This window comes from Papilio xuthus, unplaced genomic scaffold (assembly GCF_000836235.2).
Source record: "Papilio xuthus unplaced genomic scaffold, Pxut_1.1 DF824992.1, whole genome shotgun sequence".
NCBI lineage: Eukaryota > Metazoa > Arthropoda > Insecta > Lepidoptera > Papilionidae > Papilio > Papilio xuthus.
Genome location: NW_013533657.1, coordinates 4,484,869 through 4,508,941, shown reverse-complemented (window position 1 = coordinate 4,508,941; position 24,073 = coordinate 4,484,869). Strand labels below are relative to the sequence as shown.

Genomic DNA, 24,073 nt, shown 5'->3' with positions numbered 1-24,073 from the left:
TTCCGGTTAACTTCACAGCACGTGTCAGTTTACTACTAACATAAATCTTTTAAAGTAAACATTCATAAGTTAGTTTTAAGTTTTTATGCTAACTTGAAACTATCGTATTGTTCAACAAATAAATAACAAAATTTAGTTTTGTATATTGTCATATTGTTATAAGTTTTAAAAGTATATTGTCAATATTATTTATTTATGGAAATAGAAAAAATTACGTAAAATCTGTAACTTAGATTTTCAGTTAAGTCCCAAATTCTACCATCAAATTCTCTTTTACATAGGATTCCACTGCTGAAACAAAGATGACAATTTATCAATTTATTTTGTATACGTGTTTCTGGCATAGAATCCCACGGTTAATTACAAGGTCATAGGCTAATAACTCATACGAATGTAGGTAATTTACATAGTAAAACAAAGCTGCGTAAACTTGTGGGGTAAAAAATTATACGAATGACTTTGGTTGCGGTCAGTTTTATATTTCAAATTTCGAACGCCCGCATTACCAGCCAGCGCTGCGGTATGTTTGTGGTAAACGGTAAAAATGATGGATACCTTTAAAACTGACTTCAATTTTTTTTTATCTGGCTTATGGTATTGGTCACTTCAATATATTCTAATTCCACGATTTACTAGTTTGATAAACTTCATCAGATGTTGAGTGCGTTGACCTCGCGGCATTGACTACAGTCCTGCCTCACAACAGATATGATTCGATAGATAACTGTACTGATATTTTTTATCGTCAACAAATCGAGGCTATGAATTCGATTCGTGATTAAACTATTTTTTATTCTTATTGGCGAATCGATTTTAAAACATCGGCTAGTGGCGCCGCGGAATCGTTTTCGGACGGAACTTATCGATTTTATTCTTCCATCATAGTACCGCTTTAACATTGTTCCTCTGAAATGATGTTTCGTGTTAATAATTAATGAGAATGAACGTTTTGTTCGCTGAGACTTCCTGTTTTACGTGCCAACGGTGTCGGAAACGGTACATTTTTTATGATCTTCTCAAATTGGCGAAGGCACTTCCATAACTTTAAGTGCACTATAAACCAAAATGTTTGAGGCCTGTATCTGTGTAGTAAATTGTATAAATCTTATTAATATTATTATACAAATGCGAAAGTTTGGTTGAATTGATGAATATTTGTTAAAAGGTATCTCCAGAACAGCTGGATGAATCTCGCTGAAATTTCGAGTATATGTAGAACATAGTCTGCAAGAACACATAGGCTACTAATTAAGCCTTTATTAATTAAGCGCGGACAGAGTCTCGGGCGACAGCTAGTATTTTATATACGTAAATGTTTGATGTACGTATAAACCGTTAGTTTTTCTCTGTGGTTGTGCTATGGTATTGTTAAACAGATTGTCAATTATGAAATACAATAGGAACAATGGTCAGTGGGTTTTGTCCGATTATAGGTGATCTAGGTTACAAGCATCGTGTTACTGATGGTAACACAACCCGGCAGCGATACAACGACATCTAGTTGTCAAGTTTCATAAAGTAACTGTACTTGAAGGAGACGTAAACATACTCAATTCATTTTTAATATTTGTTATACTATTATAAAACTATTAATAGTTGGTTACAATAAAAAGAATAAGTCCAAGTATATTACTAAATATGTGCTTTGCATCACCAGGATTTTTAACTTTGCATTAACAACTTTTCACTGTCGATTTCCAAAAATTAAATTTACTGTTTGTCCACAAATTTTTAATAATGTTTGTATACATAAACTTAAAGTTATCTTTAATAACAAGATTTAGTTTACATTTTAGAATAAGGTTTAGAAATATAAAATAAAAATAAAAGTGGCAACGCATTTGCTGTTCCTCTGTTACATTAGCGTTTTGTAAAATACGAGTTTATCAAAAATTTTGCTTCATAGCTTTTACTATACGAGTCACACGTCTGTAAGGGCTTGATCTTTGACTGGATGCTTGTAGGTACGGCCAACTCCATCTGCCGATGTACAGTTACTCGACACACTAACCGCGAATGAGTAGATTAATATAACCAGTCTGTACACAACTCTATACCATTGCACACGACATTGAATAAGCTCATTTAAGAGTTATCTATGCAATAAATATAAATTATGCAACTTATGATATGTTGAAAGAAAAAAGGGGAAGTTTGGCTCTCATTGGTCTCATCTCCTTAAATACAAGCTAATATTGTAAAGGAGCCAAGGCTATATTAATGCTGTTATCCTTTAGTATGCAATAAAGAATCTTAATTTTTATTATTTGAATAGCAAAAAAGGCATATCACCATCTCAAAGGCCATAACGCATCTGTGGTTCCTCTGGTATTGCTGATGTCCATGGGCAAAGTTGAACACCTCGGTGTTCCCGCTGCTCGTTTGCCCCCTTCTGCTATAAGAAAAAGGAATATTTGTTACCCGAAGTTGATGATCCTGCAGCCAAATGTATTATAATAACAGTAAAATACAAAAACGAAACTACTTTTTTTTGTGAAAGTTACGTTATGACATTTATGAATCAAATCTCTTCTTAATATAAACGAAGGATCTTCTCTGTTTTCAAATATAGTGTGAAGTACAAAATGCATCTTCTATCATCTAATCTTTGAATGTCGTAAAAAATCTCCCTATTGTGTATAAATAAAATATAATTTAAAGGGAAAGGAATACATGAAAGCACTTGTTTTAGTTATTTTTAAAATTTGCAATATTAATTAAAAATTATTAAATTTACGATATTAAATAAAATAAGAAACTATCGTATCAGAATTAATAATATCAGGTGTGGAATATTATGTAAGAGTTATGTTATTTATGATAATTAACAATAAATAGTGCATCTGTTATTTTCACTGTTACTCACTGTTATTTTATTCACGTCATAAATTATCGTAAATTTAAATGTTCACAACATATCTGATATTGATAACAATCTGAATTTAATTATGGATACGACAACGATAACTTTAAATATAAATAACACCCCTAATAATTAAAAAATAAGCGATAAAATTCGTACCATCTTTCGACCAAATCTCCATTAACAGCAGGTGGGATCGTGGTCACGCGCTAGCTTATAAAACGTAAAAAAAATTTAGATTTCCATATTTTAAGGAGTTTTCCTATTTAATAAGTATGAATCTCAAGATAAAATTATCATCCGCTTCAAAATAGTAAACTCACTGTTAAAATATTACCGTCTTTGTCACTTGCGTAAAAAATAGAAAATCCTCTAATACAAAATAAATAAAACGGCAAAAAGATAAACGTAAATAACCGATTTGCGAAGGCATGTTTATAAATCTTGATAGGATAGCTATGTCTAGAATAAATTATTATTTAAATGAAATGGCCATACATTCTGATTCTGAGTAAGCAAGCAGTAGGTTGTGGGGTCAATGACCCATCAACCGGTCGAGCTTAAAGCTTTGTTGAGTGAACAGAGCAAGGCAAATTTGGCCCACTTTTGCAAGCTATACTATTATACATAAAATACGCATAATTATAGAGTGTCATAAGCTATTAGCTAAGCAAACTTTGATATTATATGTTTTATTTATTCACAAACTAAGTTAACAATAATTATAAGAATAGTTTTCCTACCACCTATGTGACTTTAAGAACTGATTTGTGACACTATTTTTTGCTTCTATATTGGTAGACTATTGTCATTTGTCCATTTAGATTTGGTTTATTCTAGTATAGTTTTTTTAAACTTCTGAACAATAAAACTTAATTGAATAAAAGTATTATAGGATAACCTTTAAAATTGTTACGTTTTTCCAAAATTGTTTATATAAACAAGATGAAAAAGATGATTCTTTGTGGACGATGTAGACGATATATGTGGTAAAAGAAAAAGACATTCTGAAAAGGTCGGACAAAGCCTACACGAAGAAGTTCAAATATTTGAATAAATTGATAAATAAAATAAAAAAAACACAAATTGTAACTACAGAAGATCTGTTGTATTTATAGTAAACAGTTAAACATCACCAAATGCAAATTAAAGCCAGTACCGAATTATAAATTCAATTTATCCTACTGTTACAAAGTAAGCGCTTACTTGGAAAACATAATGCATTGGAAAAAAAACTGCCAATATTTGTTCCTAGTATCAATTGAATAAACATTGAAATAGCTTGAAAACGTATATTAATTTTACGAGTCTGTCATATCGCGAAATTTATGCCTAAGGCCGTAAATCGCAGGCGGTAGCTTTCCTGTAAGCACTTCGATGGGTAAATATAGAGTTACATAGTTTCTACTTACTATAGAAAGATGGTAGTGATGTCTTCTTTGTCGATACTCTCTTTGTCATAAAAGTTAACCTCAAATATTATTTTATAATTAGTCAATAGCAGTTATTACTTAATAATAGTTGCTACATTTATGGATTTATGGATTCTTAGCATTAAAAATGAATTTCTGCAAACATAAGACAAAATATGAAACATGCTCCAACTCTCAAAATCTCAAATATTTACAAAGAACACTACACGACTATTGAACTGGTTAACTGTTTAATTCTTTAGGGTTATAATTTAAAGTTTTTTTTTTAATACTTACTAATAATATAAATGCGAAAGTAACTCTGTCTCCATTTCGTGCTAAAACTACTAAACAGATTTAAGTCAAATTTGGTATTTTTAATCCGAAAATAGGATTATAAGGGGTAGAAAGGGGAAGTTATAAGGTATAGAAAAACAATTAGCTTAAATATTTAAAATGCTACTCGAATATAGTATTTAACACGGACGGAGTCGCGGGCGACAGTTTGTCAAATTTAATTCCGATATCGATATATTTGATTGTATAGTACATCACTAGGGTGCGACGATCGTACAAGTAGCATCTGTAATGTACGTAACATGATGTGCCTACTAGAAATGGCAATGCATGCGTCGGTTGCAGGGAACTGGCCGCAAGTTCAAGGCTGGTCGACTCCCGCTTCCCATTGCATGTGCATTGCATGTGCATACGCATTAATTCCGCTCACAACCGCGACTACCACCATTGTCTATCACTCGACAACTCGGTTCATTGACCTCATAAAGGATTAATGACATTATTGTAGGCGTTTATTGTGGACTTGCCCTTTTTTATTCCAACTGCGATAGCGCGGTTGTTAAATAATGAATCCTATAATCAATGTGACAATGAATTATAGTCACTTTATTGCGATCTCTGAGTGGCTGGATTGTTTGTCCCTTGGATCTAATCAATAGAAGAACCTTTACCTTTTATAAGAAGTGAATTACGATTTTGTTATTTAAATAAAAATATATTGAGGTCTATTCAATTTGCAACCGGTTCCAAAACAGCTATAGCAAAATGTTATAGCGTTAACTGAGAGGAGAGGTCGTTTAAATTCTTTTCAATCCAAGACAATTGGATCCGACCATTTAAGGACCGTTGACCCTTTTTAGTAGACGGCCGCTTCTAAGGAATCTATTCTCAAAATTAAGTTTTATACCTTTTGGACGGGCAGAAAGCGAACATTCTATTGTGCTCAAATGCGTCTGCGCATTTATTTCTTTTTCTTTTTAATTTTTTATCCTGATGAGGATTAGGACCTTGAAATTCTAATAAGAATGATGGCACAGCTTTGTGTTGCGCAGAGACCATAGATTTATTTTCTGAACTTTTTTGTGAACATCCTTTAAACTTTTTTTAAATCCAGATTTTTAATCCACGATATATAAGACATTGAAAACCTTTTAGTAAATAATTTATTTCTGTAAAGGCAGTACTCAATTCAAATAACCTATGGACTTTGGTCGTAAATTGTAAAGGTAGGTATAGGCGCACAATCTGCTAATCAGAGCCATAATAGAGTCCCTTGTTCCACGAATAGGCCAAGAGTCATGTCACGAATGGAAAGTTGCAAGGGACTGTGACGCAAGCGTTGCCCGCGTGACTGTATGCACGCGCCTTTGTTTGACATACAGTTCCTTAAAATCGATAAATGTCACAACATTAACGGTGCACAATTTTGAACCTTAACTTTTAAGAATAAAGTATATTTTCGCTTGATCAAATACGAATAACTTAGCGGGTAGGGCTCCGTTTATGATCTAATGGTTATGGATAGCAAACACAGTTCAGTGGTTGAATCTTATTGAGTTTCTATTAGCAGTCTTCCGAAAACTGCGAGATTAAAAAAGTCAGTGTAGGAATATGGTTGAAAAACTGATAGTAACAATATGAAATTTACGATATTTTTGTAAATTACTTGATAATACATCTCTTTGTTAAGGAGACAAGACAAAAGTTACTAATGAAATTACAGTTTGCACTAAATAAATACGTAATTTTAAACACAAATCTGTGTATTACAAAGTTGTGAAAGTCGGAGCGAAACGCTAGGATATTATAAATCTTTCTAACCTCTTTGATCCTGATGATTTAATGAGAACAACAGATTTAATTTTAATGATAAGTGGCTGAGATTAACCAAAACTGTTATCTATTACTACTGTGGTTATATTATTTATAATCCCATTTGCCTTACAGGAAATTAGATTAATCCTGCCTCAGAAGTTAATTCTTTAATCGCCTACCTTATTATTTATATGGTCAGGTAACACGAAAGATGAATTATTAGGGTTCGGTTAATTTACCTTCAACAAGAAAGAACCCCTTATAAAATGTTGACCTGCTTTCTATTACGTAATTTCAACCGAAAGATTCTAAACTAAATTATTTATTCCTTTGAAATTATCGTAAAATTTTATTAGCTTGATACTTGTGTTGACGGATATTGTTGTCAAAAAGAATACAATATGATTTTATTCAAGTTGAAGGCTGTCGAAATCAACAGTGAGAAGAATTACTATGAGTTTTTAATACCAAAATCTCTGTTTAAACATATTGTTATATCTGTTTTGTCGAACATAAAAATAGGGACGACTATATGTTTTATGCAGAGATTTTTCGCCAGAAATTTTCGGTTAATCAGCTTTAACAGAAGATTGTCTAAAGTCATTGTAAGAAAATATTTTCTTAGACGAATAAATATGTAGATGGCGTGAGTGTCGCATAAATCAAAAGCCATCCGCTTATGTCTAGACATCGCCTATCTTGCAATAGGCGTTGTGCCAATCGCGACAAATTTGCTCTACACATTTGTACTCTGTGGTCTGTTTGAATATACTGTACATGGTATTGTTTATATTACGTGGTCACGGACTGCAAATGTATCTATAGATCGGCCAACTTATCTGACCCGGTGGGCATAAGTGAAACAAAATTACAATAGCGATCCGCTGAGTCACAAGACCCTTGCCGTACTGTAGCTGTCTTGCCTATTTTCTGACAGAACCAACTTCGATTGAAGTATGTCTCCCATCGGGTCAGATAAATTTATCGTACTGTACTTCGCTTCAACGATAATGAAGCTTGTCAAGGGAAGTTTTATGATACAGTTAATTAATATTAATCTATTATTCTTGTTTTCATTGTAGGAAGTACATGTAGTGGCCGTGATCATTTTATTAAAAAGGTCTATTGTCATTTAAGGCAAATAAAATTTGAGTACAACGGAATAATACCTAATTACGAAATGAGAGGAAAAATAAATTAGTCGTTACGAGTCAACGACTTAAACTATCTTATTTTTATACACACTTATAAACAAGTTTAAATAAGACAAAATAAAAAAAAATAGTTAAGGGTTTTTCTAAAAGGACATATTTTTTTAAGGTAAATCGTTTGGGTCATATAGTATTGGACGACTATGATGAGCATAATCAAAAGGTGAGATAAATACGAAAAGAAATAATCTTACAAGATTTGAAATAAATCAGGAATGGAAAACATTTTCATAAGATAAATTGCGTATTTGTGTATGTCTCATACATCAAGTGTAAATAATTTATAACGTTGGCAAATCTCGCGTCCCAAATTCTGATTTGCAACGATAGACAACTTTGTTTACAGTTGGCTTAGTGGCGGTAAATATAATTTGTTTATTCAATTAAATATGCAACTTTGGCTCATTGAATTTGCTCGCTCTAGTTCGACGGCCCTTGTTTGCGTTGACAAACAATACCTGTGTCAACCTCAACTATTTCGTAAGAATTTACTTGTTTACTTTGCCAATGAAACTTGAGTGCTTAGACATGTAACCATGGGTTTCTGATACCTAAATGTATCCACAAAATATATCGACATCCTTGCCTTTGATCGTTGACAAAACAGATATAATAATATGTTTTTAACGTACATTTTCATTTCAGAAACCCACGGTTAAGACAATGAAAATCGTCTTAGCACGTAAATATTATATTTAGGAACCACTTAACTAACCAAGAAGTCTATACGTACAACTATATATAAAAACTCAAAATTATAGATTTGACATTTATACAGATATATTTTCTTAAATGAACTTTTAAAAGTGAAAGATAAATCGAAAACATGTCTTTATTAGACAGAAAAAATTAAAAGTCAAGGCAATTTTATTTATATGTTTACAACAACAATATTTGTTTACAGGCAGTGCCCTTTGTTGATTCAACCGTGATGGTCAGCCTGTTCGGTACAATGTGCAAAATTACTTTGACGACTCCTACAGTCATTCAATTCAATGGACCGAACCACTATTGTATCGGGAAATACTCGTCCGCATCGCATCCAATTCAATTTTATTACGTTTAAAATTGTTTTCTTCGACAACACGGCGGTTTTAACCGCAAAATAACGTTACCGAACTGAACGTAAAGACCCATCTCGATTTTGTAGCTTGAATCGCAATTGAATTTTATATTTGAAGGTTAGTACTCAATTTATATTGATAAAGAAATAATACTTTACAACTGTCCCAAAACAAGTAATTCGGGTATGAGTTTGAAATAAAGCAAAACTTCTGCTTCCAAGGAAGTTCATTAAGACCAAATACATTAATGTAAAAGAACATTATTTGGATATTGCAAGTCAAAATGGACTAAGTTTTTTTGGCAACAAAATTGTACCAATTCAAAATTTTGAATTTCATGACTATCGCTTGTAAAATGTACATTTCATAATATTTATGTTTTAAAAACCGATTAGTTGTTTTTATAGCGTCTTTTCTATACTTCAGAATAATTATACGTTTTGTAAGTACATGTATTTTAAAGATAATGATAACAATCTAGACATCTTCCGGTATTTATCAAAGTGATAATTATAAGTATCATCGCTAATAACGAGTGGTTATCATATACGTGTTTTTATCTTTTTGCGTCGTGTTACAATACGTTTTATTGAAATAACGATTAATCGGTTTTTTTGCAAAGTCGTTGAGTATATTCGTTAAGTTATAGTACTTTAATGTAGTTTATTATGACTATTATTTTTAGTTAAACTTTATAATAACTAAAATACGAATAAAAAATAATGTTGCAATGCAAAGTTTACTATTAACTTAACCGTAACTTGACTGATAATTCAATAAACGCTTTACAAAATCTTATGTTTCAGTATCCATAAAATATTATATATAGCAAGTAGGGTCTGTAGCTATGGGCTGTGTCAACTCAAAAGAGAGAGGCTAGGCAATTGGAAGCCGGGGGAAGCAACGATCGTAACATGGACTCGCATTGTCGCAGTGGACGGCCGTCGAATCGGCCGCGTACACTCACGCGCACCTTTTACCGCGAACGCGAATCAGCTTAAACGATCGCAAAGTGATAACGAACTAAGTGAAGTAGGTAAATGTGAGTTATTAATGTGAATGAATACAGTACGGACGATTTTCGTTTCGTGTTACGAAAATTATCGATAGTGTAAACACGGCGTACGAGCCAAACAATCGGCCAGTCAACAAACATTCGAGCTTATTTTCTTGTGTCATTTAAATGGTTCAGGCGATTCGCTCGCACTTTATTTCAAGTCTTTACAGACTGTAATTATTGTAATAATAGTACAAATGCGATAGTGATCTCGCTTGAGGCGATCACGATTCTTGGCTTGTAGAAATTTGATATCAGCCCGTTTGTGGGTCATAATACTCCTTCTTAAAAGGATCATTGTTGTCGTCTAGGAAACATATGCTTCATATTTCATTTCGGTAAACGGTTAGTATATAAGTCGATTAATCCAAAATGATTTATAGATTTTATTAGAAATATTAAAACAATGCTAACGTAAGTGATTAAAAACATTAGTAAAAGACTACATAATTTCTATATATTTTTTGCACAGTTTTAACCAATGTAATACTATTTTTACTATTTAAATTTATATTACAATATTAAATTTAAATTTATTTTCTTTTTCAAACGGTAAAATTTAAACAATTTAAGTTAGTACTTAAATAATTTCTCAGGGGTCATTCACCTCGTTATAGATTGGAATTTGCAAATATCATTATAATTTGCCTTCGATGCAAACAATATTGATATCATAAAGAGTTGCGTTTCTATTGAGAAAAAGACGAGACTTTCCCTTGAACATTTTTTCATTTTTCTTGAAAAGATGTGTATCGCATGGAAAGTATTTGCGATCGGTGGTCAAATGCGATTGTTCCAAGATTGCTAACAATTACTTCTGAATAATAGACATCAATCTTTATCCTTTCTATAAAGCTAAATACACTGTGTTCCATTAGGTTCAAAATAATAGCAAATTACAAATGAAACATAAGAATTGTTTTTTATACATTAACTATCTGTCGCCCTCAAACGCGTTCGCGCGAAATAAAAAAAAACGTCGAAACGAACGATATTAAGTAGCCTATATGTTCTTCCAGCCTATGTTCTATGCATATGTATGCCAAATTTCACCAAAACCTATTAAGCCGTTTCGGAGATACCTTCAAACAAATATCCATCGATACATCCATTCATCTAAACATTCGCATTTATAATATAGGTTTGATATAATACATCTATCACGCTTGGGGTGTCAATAATAAAGAGCACGTTAAATAAATATGACACTTGGATAATAAAAATAAGTCGAAATATTGCAGCGGTAGACATTCTCCAGTTTAATTCGACTTAATTCAGTATATACCTTTTAATATAAATGATAGGGCTAAATGTAAGATTACTTGCATCGTCATGTCCTGCGGAGTCGCTTATCTCTTGCATGTCGACGTGACATGAAGGCGTGAGATAACAAAGGATCAACCCTCGCAGTACCTGACATAATAACTGACAACTGACTTTTAACTTTATATTATATTTTATTTTAGTGATGTGCCATTTATATCGATATCGATATTTTTTTTTTTGGTTTGTATTTTAAAAATTAAAAAATTACGATTTATCAGCGATTTTTCGATTTTTGTAATGTGTATGATTTTTCTTAATATTGAATTTCTCAATTTCTCTGGTATTAAAAATACCCAAGTAGATACCAATTTAAAAAAAAACTCTAAACAAAACTAATTTAACATTGTTTCAAATTTTCCTAACCACTTATTACATTTAAAATATATAATAAACTCGTATGAGAAAAAAAAATAAAAGCATGAAGCTTGCATCAGTATACTTATCCTCGAGTATGAAACTAAGCCGCCTGCGCAAGGTTTTTGCCGTTATCACAACATTTATAATAACATACTTGTAGTTCAAGAATAAGCATTTGATATCGTCAAGATCAATTACAACCCAACGCAAGGCCGAGGCGTCCGGTTGCATTCTTAATGGAATTTATTATGCTCAAGTATCAAGTATAGTTAAGCGCTCTATACTTCTAGATATATTCAGTTGAAATGTAAAAGCATAATATGAAAAGGAAAATTAATTACTTAGTAGTAATATTTGTTATATTATTGTACTTCTATAAAAACTATTTTCTTAGCGGAGTGTTCGAATTTAGCACAATTTTTATTAACTTCCACTAATTGTCCGCTTAGGACAATCTGTTAAATATTTACATTAAGACTTTATTGGTGATTAATCAGTACTTAAATGTATTAGTCGTACTAAAACTATACTAAAATAATTTAACTTTAAATATAGCAGTTATTATTTTCTAAAATTGACTTGTTAAAAAAGTAACCTGTATATTTTATTTATTTTGTTATATATGTGTACACATTTTCTTTGAAAAATTAATGAGATTTATTATATACGTATAGAAAATTACCAATTAAAAATATAATTGTATATTTGTTTCTGCATTCAATAAATATTGACCCAGTATTGTCGCAATATCGTCAGCAAATACCATTTAATGGTCTATTTGATATACACATGGTACGTCGTCATGCTTAATGCTCTTTCATTAGAGTCTTGGTTAGCATTTTTCACTTCAAAGCAAAACGGTTTCATTTATACGTATTAAAAAAAATCATATTTCGTACACATGATGCATTTACGTAGCTGATAAAGGAAAATCGATTTTTTTAATTTTTGTCTGTATGTCTGTTGTTGGAGCTTGTAATCTGCTGAGATGTGCACTGGCTGGTTTTAGTCTGGTTTTAGTTTATGAAAAAAAGTATACATCTGTCATACGTCAAATATTTTTCATTGTCTTTCATAAATAAATTTTGCCAAGTAAACTTGTGTTATTCATCATCTGTAATCTCCGATCACCAATAAAAGCGTATCTTTTTGCAATCTTATAATTTGACTTGAAAAGTCTTACGTGAACTCAAAATCGTATAACAATTAAATACGTGGTCCCTTGTTGTTGTTTAGTCCTTTCTAAATTGTTTCTTAGTTTAGCCATAAAACAAGGTTATTCTAAAATAGTACAAAAGAAAGCTGCCCTACTTTTTGTTTGCCGTAAAAGCTAAATAGCAGTAGAGATATCTATGTAAATGAAACAAATGGTTAGGTTTTGTTTATAAAGTACTTCGTAGCGATTGTAGAATGAACGTGAGTCATCACAGTGGGGGCCTCATTCGGTATGCGCAAGCGCAGAATCTAGAAAATGCATTTTATTTGTGTACCATAATCACGATTTTTTAACGCTATTAAAGCATTTACGTGATACATATCCTATCCTTATGCACTTTTAAATATTACTCAACCAAGCTGGTGACGAATTTCAAAGTTGTTTCACTCCGCACTGTTTTACTAAACGTGCAAATAAATAACATATAAGTGGTTACGGTTACGGTTAGGGCATATGTATGTTAGGTATTAAAATTGATACTCCAAAAAGTACCTACCTCTTAACATATAAAGGACGAGTCCTTCTGATAAAGATCTATGTTATTATGCAATTTAGTGTCATGACAATTCAAAGGAATTTTCCACGTTTTTCTATTAACATATTAAAATAAATTCTACCTTGAGACCTGCACGTGTTCCTGATAAAAAGGGTCTTGACAGACAGACGGACAACAAAGTGATCCTATAAAGGTTCCGTTTATCCATTCGAGGTACGGAACCCTAAAAAATATTTTTCGAATAGATTAATTATTGTTATAAGATGAACACAAAAAAAATATTAATAAATATTTAAACTAAAGCTATTAAAACAATTAATTTCCTTTTTTAATCTTTGATAATTGCCATTGATATCGGAAATCCAAAGTGACCTTTATAAATTGTCACTTGGTTTTAGTTATTTTTTATACTGTTATTAAAAATGTATTTAATGTTATAGAGTGGCTAGCAATTTGCAGTTGGGTTAGTCCAATAAGTGGTAAATGAATCGCGATAAATGTTGTTAATTAATTGATTCCGTACATGGCAATGAGATCTGCAACGTTTATTCAGATATAATTGTAGCTATCAATATTATTTATCTGTATTTTTTTTAATTGTCTTTAATAATCAAATTAATATTGAAAACCAACTTTGGAAATTAGTAATTTAGTGTTTCTTTATACCAGTTCTTTCATGAAATACAATTTTAAATAACTAATACCTTAGCTTATCGGTGGTTTCTGAGATAATAAATCTCTGTATAAAACATATCCTCATCGATCACATTATTTTTGACAAAACAGAGATAACAATGTATTTTATTTTGGCATTTTGATCTCAGAAACCAACGATAAAAGCGTTAAAAAATGGTTTGTGTAAGGTGAGAAGTACTTTAACCCATTTTAATCATTCTTTCACTAATTTGCTTGTTAATGAAAAAAATTCATGAATTTACAAACACAATCCTGATCAGGCACGAGTCGCCAACTGCTGGGCATAGGTCTCCCCCCAAAGATCGGTCCTGTGCTACCAGGATGGCCTTTCCTGGATGCATGTAATACAAGCACAAAGCCAGGCAAATTCATTTCAACACAACAAAGTTGCGCAAAATATGCGAAACTTTTTGAATAAAGAACGAACACAGTTCGTCATATCACTTTCCATTAACGGTAATATTTTACTATGCGGCGTGACTATGAAGTAATTAAAACGGTCCGCGAGAACAGCGAGTTTTTTAACCGTAACCGCGATTCCCTCTGAGCGACAAAAAAATCGGATAGCGAATTGACGGCTCTATCGGAATGGAGGTTCAACGACCACACGGTTTGATACTTTTGCACTTATACGAACTTAGGTTTTAGTTTCAATTTTTTTATTAGTATCGTATATAGAACTTGAAATTTGTGTCTGACAATGAATCGACTTTCCAATTAACAAATATGACTATTAATAAGCACTGGAGTTGTTAAAGATTTTTATTTATCACGTATTTCATGAATATTTTCGATCAATACTTGATTAAAACTGATTTCTAAGATCAGAGGGACAATCACGAATATTTACTATATAAGTTTTCTTAACGCCATGGATAAAATTTGTTAAGATTTGAATCAGATTTCTTGTTTTATACTTTAAACTCGATAAAGGCGCTGTACAAATCTAATACAAATTTTGTGGATGATGCTACGAATATTTTCTCGCAATTATTCGAGATAGGCCCTTAATTATTCAATGTCACGTTATTCCGTTTTATTGTGTTCATTTCAAATTAGTAAACTTCGCTAATTCTTTAGGCAATTAAGTCTCTTAACCTTAACTTACATTAAAACTAAATAATCTACAATAATTTAGTACGGAAATTAAGATATTTTATATCTTTAACAAGTTTTCAGTCGTATTTTAGAGGGTGATGACACTAAATCTACGGTTAAACAGGTTAAGACGTAAGCCATACAATTTTATTGTTTCGTGAACCAGATCGCCGGCTGTCGGAACAACCGTTAAGTGTGAATGATCCAATAGCGGAAACGGCTGATAGTTTTATATAGGCCTCGATATACCGGTACTTTGACTATAGAGAAACGGACTAGGCATATAGCCGCCGGATTATTAAATAAATTTTCCTACTTTTCGAAGTGGGCGGCATAAAGATTACTATCACGCACCATGCTTATAACTGCTTATAAATGCATACTTACTCAAAAATGTACACACAAAACGACAGAGGGGAATGTGACGTTTGACAGATCCTGTCATTAAAAGTCAAAGTAGCGACAACTCATTCGTAGTTATGCCTTGTTACAAATGATCGTAGTTGCATTGAAGTGATTGGATGCGTAGGTGTTAACGGCACTTTAAATGCACTTTAACATTCACTCGGTTAAAACATAACAATTTTTTAACCTACATTTTTACTGGACAAATCTATGAGATTTTTGTTTTGACGAGACATTTTTGAGTGAAATCTTACTTATTACTAACATTGTAAATGTTAAAGTTGAGATGATTGGATAGATGGATAAATGTATGGATGGATGGATGTTTGTTTGCAGGTATCCTCAAAACGGCTGAACGGATCCGGCTGACATTTTTCATAGACGTAGAACATAATCTGGAAGAACACATAGGCTACTAATAAAGTTTTTTTAATTCCTCGAGGGCGGAGTCGCGGGCGACGCCTTGTAATCTTAGTGTTCTTGATAGTTGCATAAACCATATTATAGTTTAAATAGTTCGATAATTATCTTAATAAACTTATTTCAGGACTTTACATGAAAGTACCTAACTTAAAACCGGATATCGACCCCATAAAATGGTATGATTTCACAATTGAGTGAAGTAATGATCAACAATCGTCCCACTTTGGTTCCCTTCGTTACGGGCTGTCGTTGTTATGAATTATTGCTCCAAAGGCGGACGTAATTCGTCAACGGTTTATAATCAAGTTGGTTCCTCAACCGCACTTTAATGCGTGGGTACTTTCATATTATTAGGTCAGCGAGCCTCGTGCATTCGACGCGGGGATTACGTACTGCCGATGTTTATAAGTGTTTGTGTGTGGTTGTTTGTAAGTGTTCTGCATATATTAAATACAGTTTGTATGTATTCATTTTAAGACTTTATAAGCATGTTTGCATATCTGTATTTTATACGTAAAAATTCCAAGACTTGAAAACTTTAGAAAAATATAGGATATTTGTTGCGTAAATTATTTTGCATTGGTTTAAATATGTTTACAATAAAAAGGCAAATGCTTTTAAGAGTTAGTGCATTGGTAGTAAACATTTATTACCCTTAATCATACGTTTCCGTACGACAGAGATGTAAAGCTTTACTCGACAATTATCTCCGTGGCAATAATCAAAGCAATCAACACAAAACTACAGTAATTGTCGCACTAAATTAAACGGCCGTAAGGTTTTAAATGCGATCTAAAAGTATTCCTCTCTGACTATAAAATTAATTCGTCAAAATTGTATTCATTATTTCAATCTGTGTTTTATTACGAATTACTAAGAATTTATTTTATCGTCCATATAAAGGTTTTTCAGTCAACCGGTAAGGACTACCGTAGTTCGAAATAATTTATTTGGACCTTCTGTTTGTTCAGACGATCTTTTTGCGGCTTCTTTTGTTTTATTCGTAATGATAAATTCATTGGGTAATAAAATTATACGGTAGAGGTTATTGACCTGTGTTGATTCTAGGTTTTTTCATAGAAATAATTTTGTATAGACGATAATCAACTAACCGGTAACCTGAAAGTTTGTTATTATGAATATCAAATACGAAAGCAAGGAAAAGTCTCGTTTTTCCAAAAGTAATGAAATATATGTATTTGATACCATTATTAACTGGATAAACTCAATAAAAGCGTTAATTAAATTTGTTATCTGTGACAATTAAAAATATTTAGTCTGTATTAATAAAAGTTCATTGAACACAATAGGTAGGCGACAGATAAGCGTAATGAAATCAGAAGCTAGATTACTTTCCAGATATGGACATGAATGATGTTAATGACCTCGCAAGGCCAAAGGCCTCCTCGGAATAGCTTTATAACCTTTCGATTTTAAAAATTACATTTTTATTTTCCGCAACATAATAATCTATATCAAGTATATCTTTATTACAATCGGCCGTACGCGTGTTTATATTATTGAGTCGTAAGATAATTTTAACATTTTATTCGATTCAGGCGACTCGAATCATGAACATATCGAGAAATATAATAAAGCGTCAAACGACGCTGTGTTGAAAACGAAACAATGTGCAACAAAGATAAAATGGTCAGCGGGAAGTTCGGTTTCACCGCTAAAAAGGACAAAGTGATTGTGACGGAGGCTAAGACTGAGTTTAGCGTTAAGGAGAAATGTCGAAAAATACAGAAGAAACTTAAGAAGACTGATAAACAAAAGACTGATGTTAAAGAGAAAGCTATTTGGTGGAACCAGTGTAGCAGCCGTAAGTAGATCTTACAATCTTACAATTAAGAAATAAAAATATATAAATCAATGTTTTCCTGAGACAAAGATTATTACATAAAATAAATTCTAGTGTTCAGTAGAACAATTTACTATTAGTAGTGGTACTTTTTACCAAAATGTATTTTAATATTTGTTTGTTTATCATTTCAACGTCTTTGATATCTAGAGAATGTTATTACGAAGATTCATGTATTTGTTTTAAAATGTTTTAGTAATTTCAAAAATAATTTTCCAATTGTGACGTGGGTCAAATACAATGACAGATTGCTAGAATTAGGCAAATGATGGGAACCTTTCTATTTTTGTTTAATATTCAGATTACTTTCCGATGTCGAATATCCGTGCTCGATAACATTTCCCATATTACCTTTCGACTGTTAAATAAAGCCGAAGGTACGCGTTTTAAATTATTTATGAATGTAAAATAAAACTAGATACTGTTTTTATTATTGCAAGAGCCATTGGCCCTTTAAGGGCCTACGGGCTTGTTACACTCTATGAATGTGCAATGAGGGGAAATTAGATCAACAAGGTCCAGCTTTTGAAATCGGCTCGGTACCTCCTGCTCGTACGACGGCACAACGAGGCCAAAGCGGCCTTAAACGTCGCCTTCAAACAATTTTACCGAAGTCAGCCCTTCTAATGATCGTAGTTACGATTTCGACATTGACTTTTGCGATTCGTGTAGCCCTGCCCTTATTTTCTATGTTTCGATGGCTTATTACGATTAAACAGTTTCGTAACTGACCTCTTTGGAACATAATAAATCAATATTCAAGCGTATGACACTTTCAAACATGTTACTTGTTTTAACGAAGGCTATTCTAGTATATATGTATTGTTTTTACATTTTTGCTTGAAGAACGATTTCGTATAATATAAGTAGTTCAACGCAGTTTAAGTATGTCAGTGGAAAGCGCGAGAGAATCCCGTGAAATCGGCTCACAAACGCCGACGACGCGCACTCTCCACAGCATCCACTTTCTAAACTGGCTAGACTGCGGCGTCGGTTAATAGTTCAGGAACTGCTACTCGCTCGGCCGCATGAAAGTTGTCTTTTATTGACATTTCCTTGTGAGAAAATTCAAAGAGCTCACACCACTTTTGTATCAACGCTACTATGTATAAAGAAATATAGTTTGGTATTTTGATGCAGACAAAACGATTAAATTAAATCTTTAACATCGTTCATAAACAAATGAGAAAATATAACGTGGGAATAATTTCTACTTTGTTGAGTTCTTTCTTTTAAATAATAAAACAACAATTTGGTGTATGGGAAAATGTAAGCGACAGTTTAGAAAATCATTGTTTGAATATGCATCTCATTCTTCGCTAATGTTTCAATTTACTCGTATGTTTGTTAATTCCATGGTCCTCCTATCTTCAATAAAAATATTTCAAGTATGTAGTAAGCAAAAGTATAAATCAATCTAAGATTAATATCACAACGAATTTTAAAGTTAAAAAGCCTGCACCAAACTTTGTTACTTATATCAGTCGTTAAATAAATTAGGAATTAAATCAACCTAAGTAAAGCTTAAATCTTCATTAGCATGTTTGCGATTTAACACAAAGTTCGTTTTCAAGCAGAACTATAATTATCTGTATGAATAATATCTTTTAGTAATTTTTTAATTGGCAATGTCATTATATCAATGCCTTATTAGGTATCGCTTGTACCTCAAGACGGACGGTTGATTTCGATTTTACTATCGCATTCTGGTTACTAAGCGGATTAAAGCTACGTCTTAATGTCTTCGTTACATTGTAACTCAGTGGATATTAATCAATCTTATACTTGTTTCATAAAAATAGACTTGCAGATGTCATTTTGCTTCTTTGATATAATCAAGGAAGTGATAATTTGTTAATCATTCTTAAGTTGTTTGTACTAAAGGGGAGTTTTTTTGTTATATCACAAGGTGTCAAAGAACCAATCGGTTGCCTGAATTCTTCAAAATGGCTATGTGACCGCTACTCATAGACTTCCACAATTGAAGATGCGTTGGCTACCTTAAAACGACGCATAGGGTATACCAAGAAAGAGATAGTTCCCCTTTTTATGCATCCCCTCTTCTGACAAATCAAATTGCCCTTCTCATGCTTTCCTCATATGATAAAGGCGGGGAGGGAAAGGAGACTAGAATTAGGCTTCCAGTATGCACACTCATCAGACGAAACGCGGAATTTCTTTGTCTTTTCGCACATCCTTTGTGTGGTCGTGGTATTTTACCGTTTGAGCTGACCCGTTTGGGCAACAGATTTGCCGGCATCTACCATTGTTAAAGATACAATAGTTACATAAGATATATGACAAAAAATCACAAACTTACATTAATTATATTTTCAATAATTTCATCTAACACCAGCGCTGAAATAAATAACAAAATATTTTCTTAGCTACAGGTTTTTATAACGGGAGTATTAGGACATTAACTATGAATGGGCATAGCACGGTTATGCAAATTAGTTATAATGTTTCTCCGAGACATGTTTCTTCGATGTTCGTTTACTTTTTAGTAAGGAAGCGTTTTATTCTAAAGTAGAATTTCTATAAACCAAGTAAAATCCAGCACACGATACGTCCCCACTCAGGGGCTCGGAACCTACCACAATTTAGGAGAGTCTAGGTCATAGCCAACCTCGCTGACCCAGTGCGGGTTGGCTGACTTTACACATATCTTTAAATTTCTTCTCAGATATGTGCACGTTGCATTACAATGTTTTCCTTCACCGTAAAAACTTCGGATAAATGTACATACGTAAATCAAAAAACACAACTGCAGATTACAAGTCAAGTGCTTAACCGCTGAGCCACCGACGCTATACAATCTTACATAGATAACTCAAAAATGGCTTATCAGTTTTTCTTCATCCATACATCCATATAAACTTTCACTTTTATATTAGTAAGAAAAGTAAGTAGTAATATTTACGCGCATGTAATTCTGGACGCTACACCATTTCCTTATTTAAGAATTTTCATGATTGACAGGTCATAATGACATCTTGTCATCGTTTTTTGCTGTCAGTGAACTAATAAAAGTAGTAATTTCCCGGTGCATTAATATTTAAATACTTAAGTTGATTAGTACTTACCGAGTAAACTTAAAAACAATATCCTATACTTTGTATAAAATTCCAATTCCAAACAATATTATAACACAAAATTGGTCATCTCTGAGATATTTTTCTTGGCTCTTTGATTTATCAACGTTGTGCTTTTAAACTTAATAAATAAGTTACTTGTATTTCGATTATTAAGCAAAATTGAATGTCCATTTATTTGTAATACCATATGTCTAAAGGTAAGTATAAGGTGTATTTTTAATTTTAACAAAAATATGTACCTATATTCAAAACAAATTCCTTACGTTTAATTATAAATGTAGTGAATTTTATACCGTTTTTATGGTTTTATTTCGAATTTCATTTATGTTACAAACACCCTGTGAACAAGGAAATTTATTTTTATGAAATTGTAGTAGTGAAAAATTACGACTATCAACTCCGTACTTGATATTTACAACGTAAACAGGAGTAGCTTCTGGCTAAGGAATCCATATAAAATAGTATTTATTATAATTAAAAAAGGACTTATTTGATGTTTCTTGTTACAGTGAGTGAAATCGATCAGTACTTATGGATGGTTGGGGGATCTGCGGGCGCGTTGGCGCTCACGGGTGTCGCAGCGGCCTCCGCCTTCTATCTCAGCACGAGGCCAAAACCCGAGAAGCCTCTCGTCACACTACACGAACAAAGTTTGTTAGAACCGGTGAGTATTATACTGTCGCCCGCAACTTTGTCCGTGTTAACGATACATTTGTTTCTGTTGAATGTCCGTTTACAAAGATTAATAACCTATGTGCAAAAACTTGGTAGTCAAAATCTTACTAATTTAATGTCCCTTTAAAGTATTACTTATTTTTCGTTTGAAGACAAACTGCATGATAAGCATATAAATTGAATCATAGCACAAACATACTTTTAATATATTATATATAGACTAAAAATCCCGTAATCTTTTTTATCAACAACAATAAAATATTTCAAGCGAAAGGTGATTGAACGATAACAGAATTACTTGAATCTAATATTAGTGTATTCATTTATATTTTACAAATTAAGCAGAGTTGACATTATATCTATTAATTTAATACGAATAGTATGAATAGACCAGAATTAAACTAAGACCTTAGATTTATCTCGTAACTCTCTAAAATGTACATTTAAAGTTTCTTTTATAATTTACTAGTTGTTGCCCTAGACTCCGTCCGCGCGGTATTAAAAAAAACTTAGTAGCTTATGGTTTCTGGGAGATTATGTTCTACCTCTATACCAAATTTCATCGACATCTGTTGAGCTGTTCTGGAGATACCTTCTAATAAACATCAATCCATCATTTTAGATTTAATAAAATATTAATGACCTTTATGTTAAGTTCAATGATCGAACTGAATCTAAAATATGTAATGCAATAAATGCTATTCCACATTATATACATATAGTATATACTAATGCAGATTATTTCTGTTTCAAATGTCGAGTTAGGGGAACTCCTTTATATCCAGGTATCAAAGTTCGGATTGTCCCAGTACTAGCCGCCGAGAGTTGGCAGAGCGCATCTTCGAGCGATATTTTTAACTCATTGTACGAAGAGCAGCCCTGCTTGCTTCTCATGTCAGTCCCCAAAAAGTTTATAGCGAAAGTGACAAGCTTCTGAATCGCTCCCGGTTTACTAATTTATGAAAGACACGAACGAGTTAAAAATCTTATTGCTTTTGTTACGGTATGGAAGTGATGTGGTTGCGCAATTGCGCTTTTTAGGATTGTTTGGGATTTTCTGTGTTTTTTTTAGTGAAGTGATTTAATTGTGATAATGGCTTGCTGTGACTGTTGTATTGGAGTTGCGCCTATTCGGCCACCGATTAATCTTAGCGAACAATCTGATGCAATCAAAGTAAGCTTTACATTTAATAAATAAAATTTAATACCAATATTATAAATGCGAATGTTTAAATATATGGATGTTTGTTAGAAGGTATCTCCAGAACGGCTGAATGGATCTCGATGGAATTTTGCATACATACAGAACATAGTCTGAAGGAACACATTTTATACTATTTACGTTTCTTTTTAATTCCGTCCAGACGGAGTCGCGGGCGACAGCTAGTTTGATGAATAAAATTTTACTAAAATGGAATTAACATTTAAGAAAATAAGGTATTGGTTGTCATAGAAATCTAAACGTGATCATAGAAATTGCCTTAGTGTTATTTTATATTTTTAGAGAGTGCGGTTTAAACGCAGTTTGCGGTTACACGCACATGTATTGCGTATTTTGGCAAGGCACCGTTACATTTAGAATCGGATCATTGAAAGGTCGGAAATGTCGGTTACGTCTACGACTGAATCGACGCAAAAATAACATCTTCTAGATAGTTCTTTTATTTGCCAAATCACACATAATTTATTGTACATTATTTGACTCGAACTGTAGAGGATCGTGAAATGTCGAGCTGTTTTACGACAAGCGTTATGTGACCATGACTAAGAGTTTGAGTGGTTTGAACTATGTATTAGTTTTTTTCTGATGCGTGTAGTAGAATGCGTATAAAATCTGTTTACTCGAATAGCGATTATTTCTTGCATGCAAGTCTTAAATGTCTGAGATGTACTATAAATTGGACTTAGATTAGAAAACTTAGAAAGGACGAGGTATGCGACGATTATAGGATATTACCATAGGTTTTGACATAATGCAAAAAAGACATAAAATGGAAAATAATTTCTTATCATATAGGGAATCTTACGTAAAGCTTCTTTAAACTTATGAAGTTACCAATGAATAATAAACAACATGTTAGTTAAGTCAGAAACATGTTTTTTTATGCTATAATTATGATATTAACTGTACAGTTAGCTTCATAGATATGTGTAAATTTATAAAGCTCCAGAAACATGTATACACCTTCGGTTTCCTTGTATGCACTTGTCCATCTGTATGCTTCTGACTTTAAATAAATGTTACTGATGAATACATGTATGCATATTTTTGAAACACCAAAAGCCTATAATTTTTACGCATTAATTTATGCAGCTGACTGTACTTCAAACATGCGTAACCACAACCTTAATGTTTAAACGTTACTGCTTTGATATATGGACGCGGCAACTCACAACTTTTGCTAATATTTTGATGTTATATGGCCGATTAGAATTGGGAAATTACGATTAGTTTATTCAACTCTACATTCAGTTAATTTCAACTTAAGTCTACTTGCGTGTTAGTGAACTAATTTTGTTTGTTTTGCAGAAAGCGTTCGCGGATAATTTTAGTGTGTTGTAAATTTTATGAATATACTCGCCCCTATTCAACAGAGAGATTGTAAATTACTCCGGCAATAAAATAGGAACGTAAAAGTTATACTTCTAGCCGCTGTATATAAGGACTTAACGATGGTGTCAGTGGAAGACCATCTTTAT

General features: G+C 32.4%; 1 protein-coding gene across 9 annotated transcripts in view; it reads left to right on the top strand.

The window, feature by feature from the left end:
• The window catches only part of LOC106126735 (long-chain-fatty-acid--CoA ligase 1), a 44,124-nt gene that overhangs the window by 5,918 nt on the left and 14,133 nt on the right, over positions 1–24,073 (top strand). For 3 of the 9 annotated variants that reach the window (XM_013324551.1, XM_013324552.1, XM_013324549.1), the window contains one exon: positions 21,208–21,362. In XM_013324551.1, coding sequence (XP_013180005.1) covers positions 21,208–21,362 — 155 coding nt within the window. Of the gene's footprint in view, positions 1–9,463; positions 9,705–16,145; positions 16,165–17,295; positions 17,562–20,794; positions 20,896–21,207; positions 21,363–22,251; positions 22,548–24,073 lie in introns of those variants that run through there. The other 6 variants (XM_013324547.1, XM_013324546.1, XM_013324545.1 and 3 more) reach the window with 6 other exon arrangements.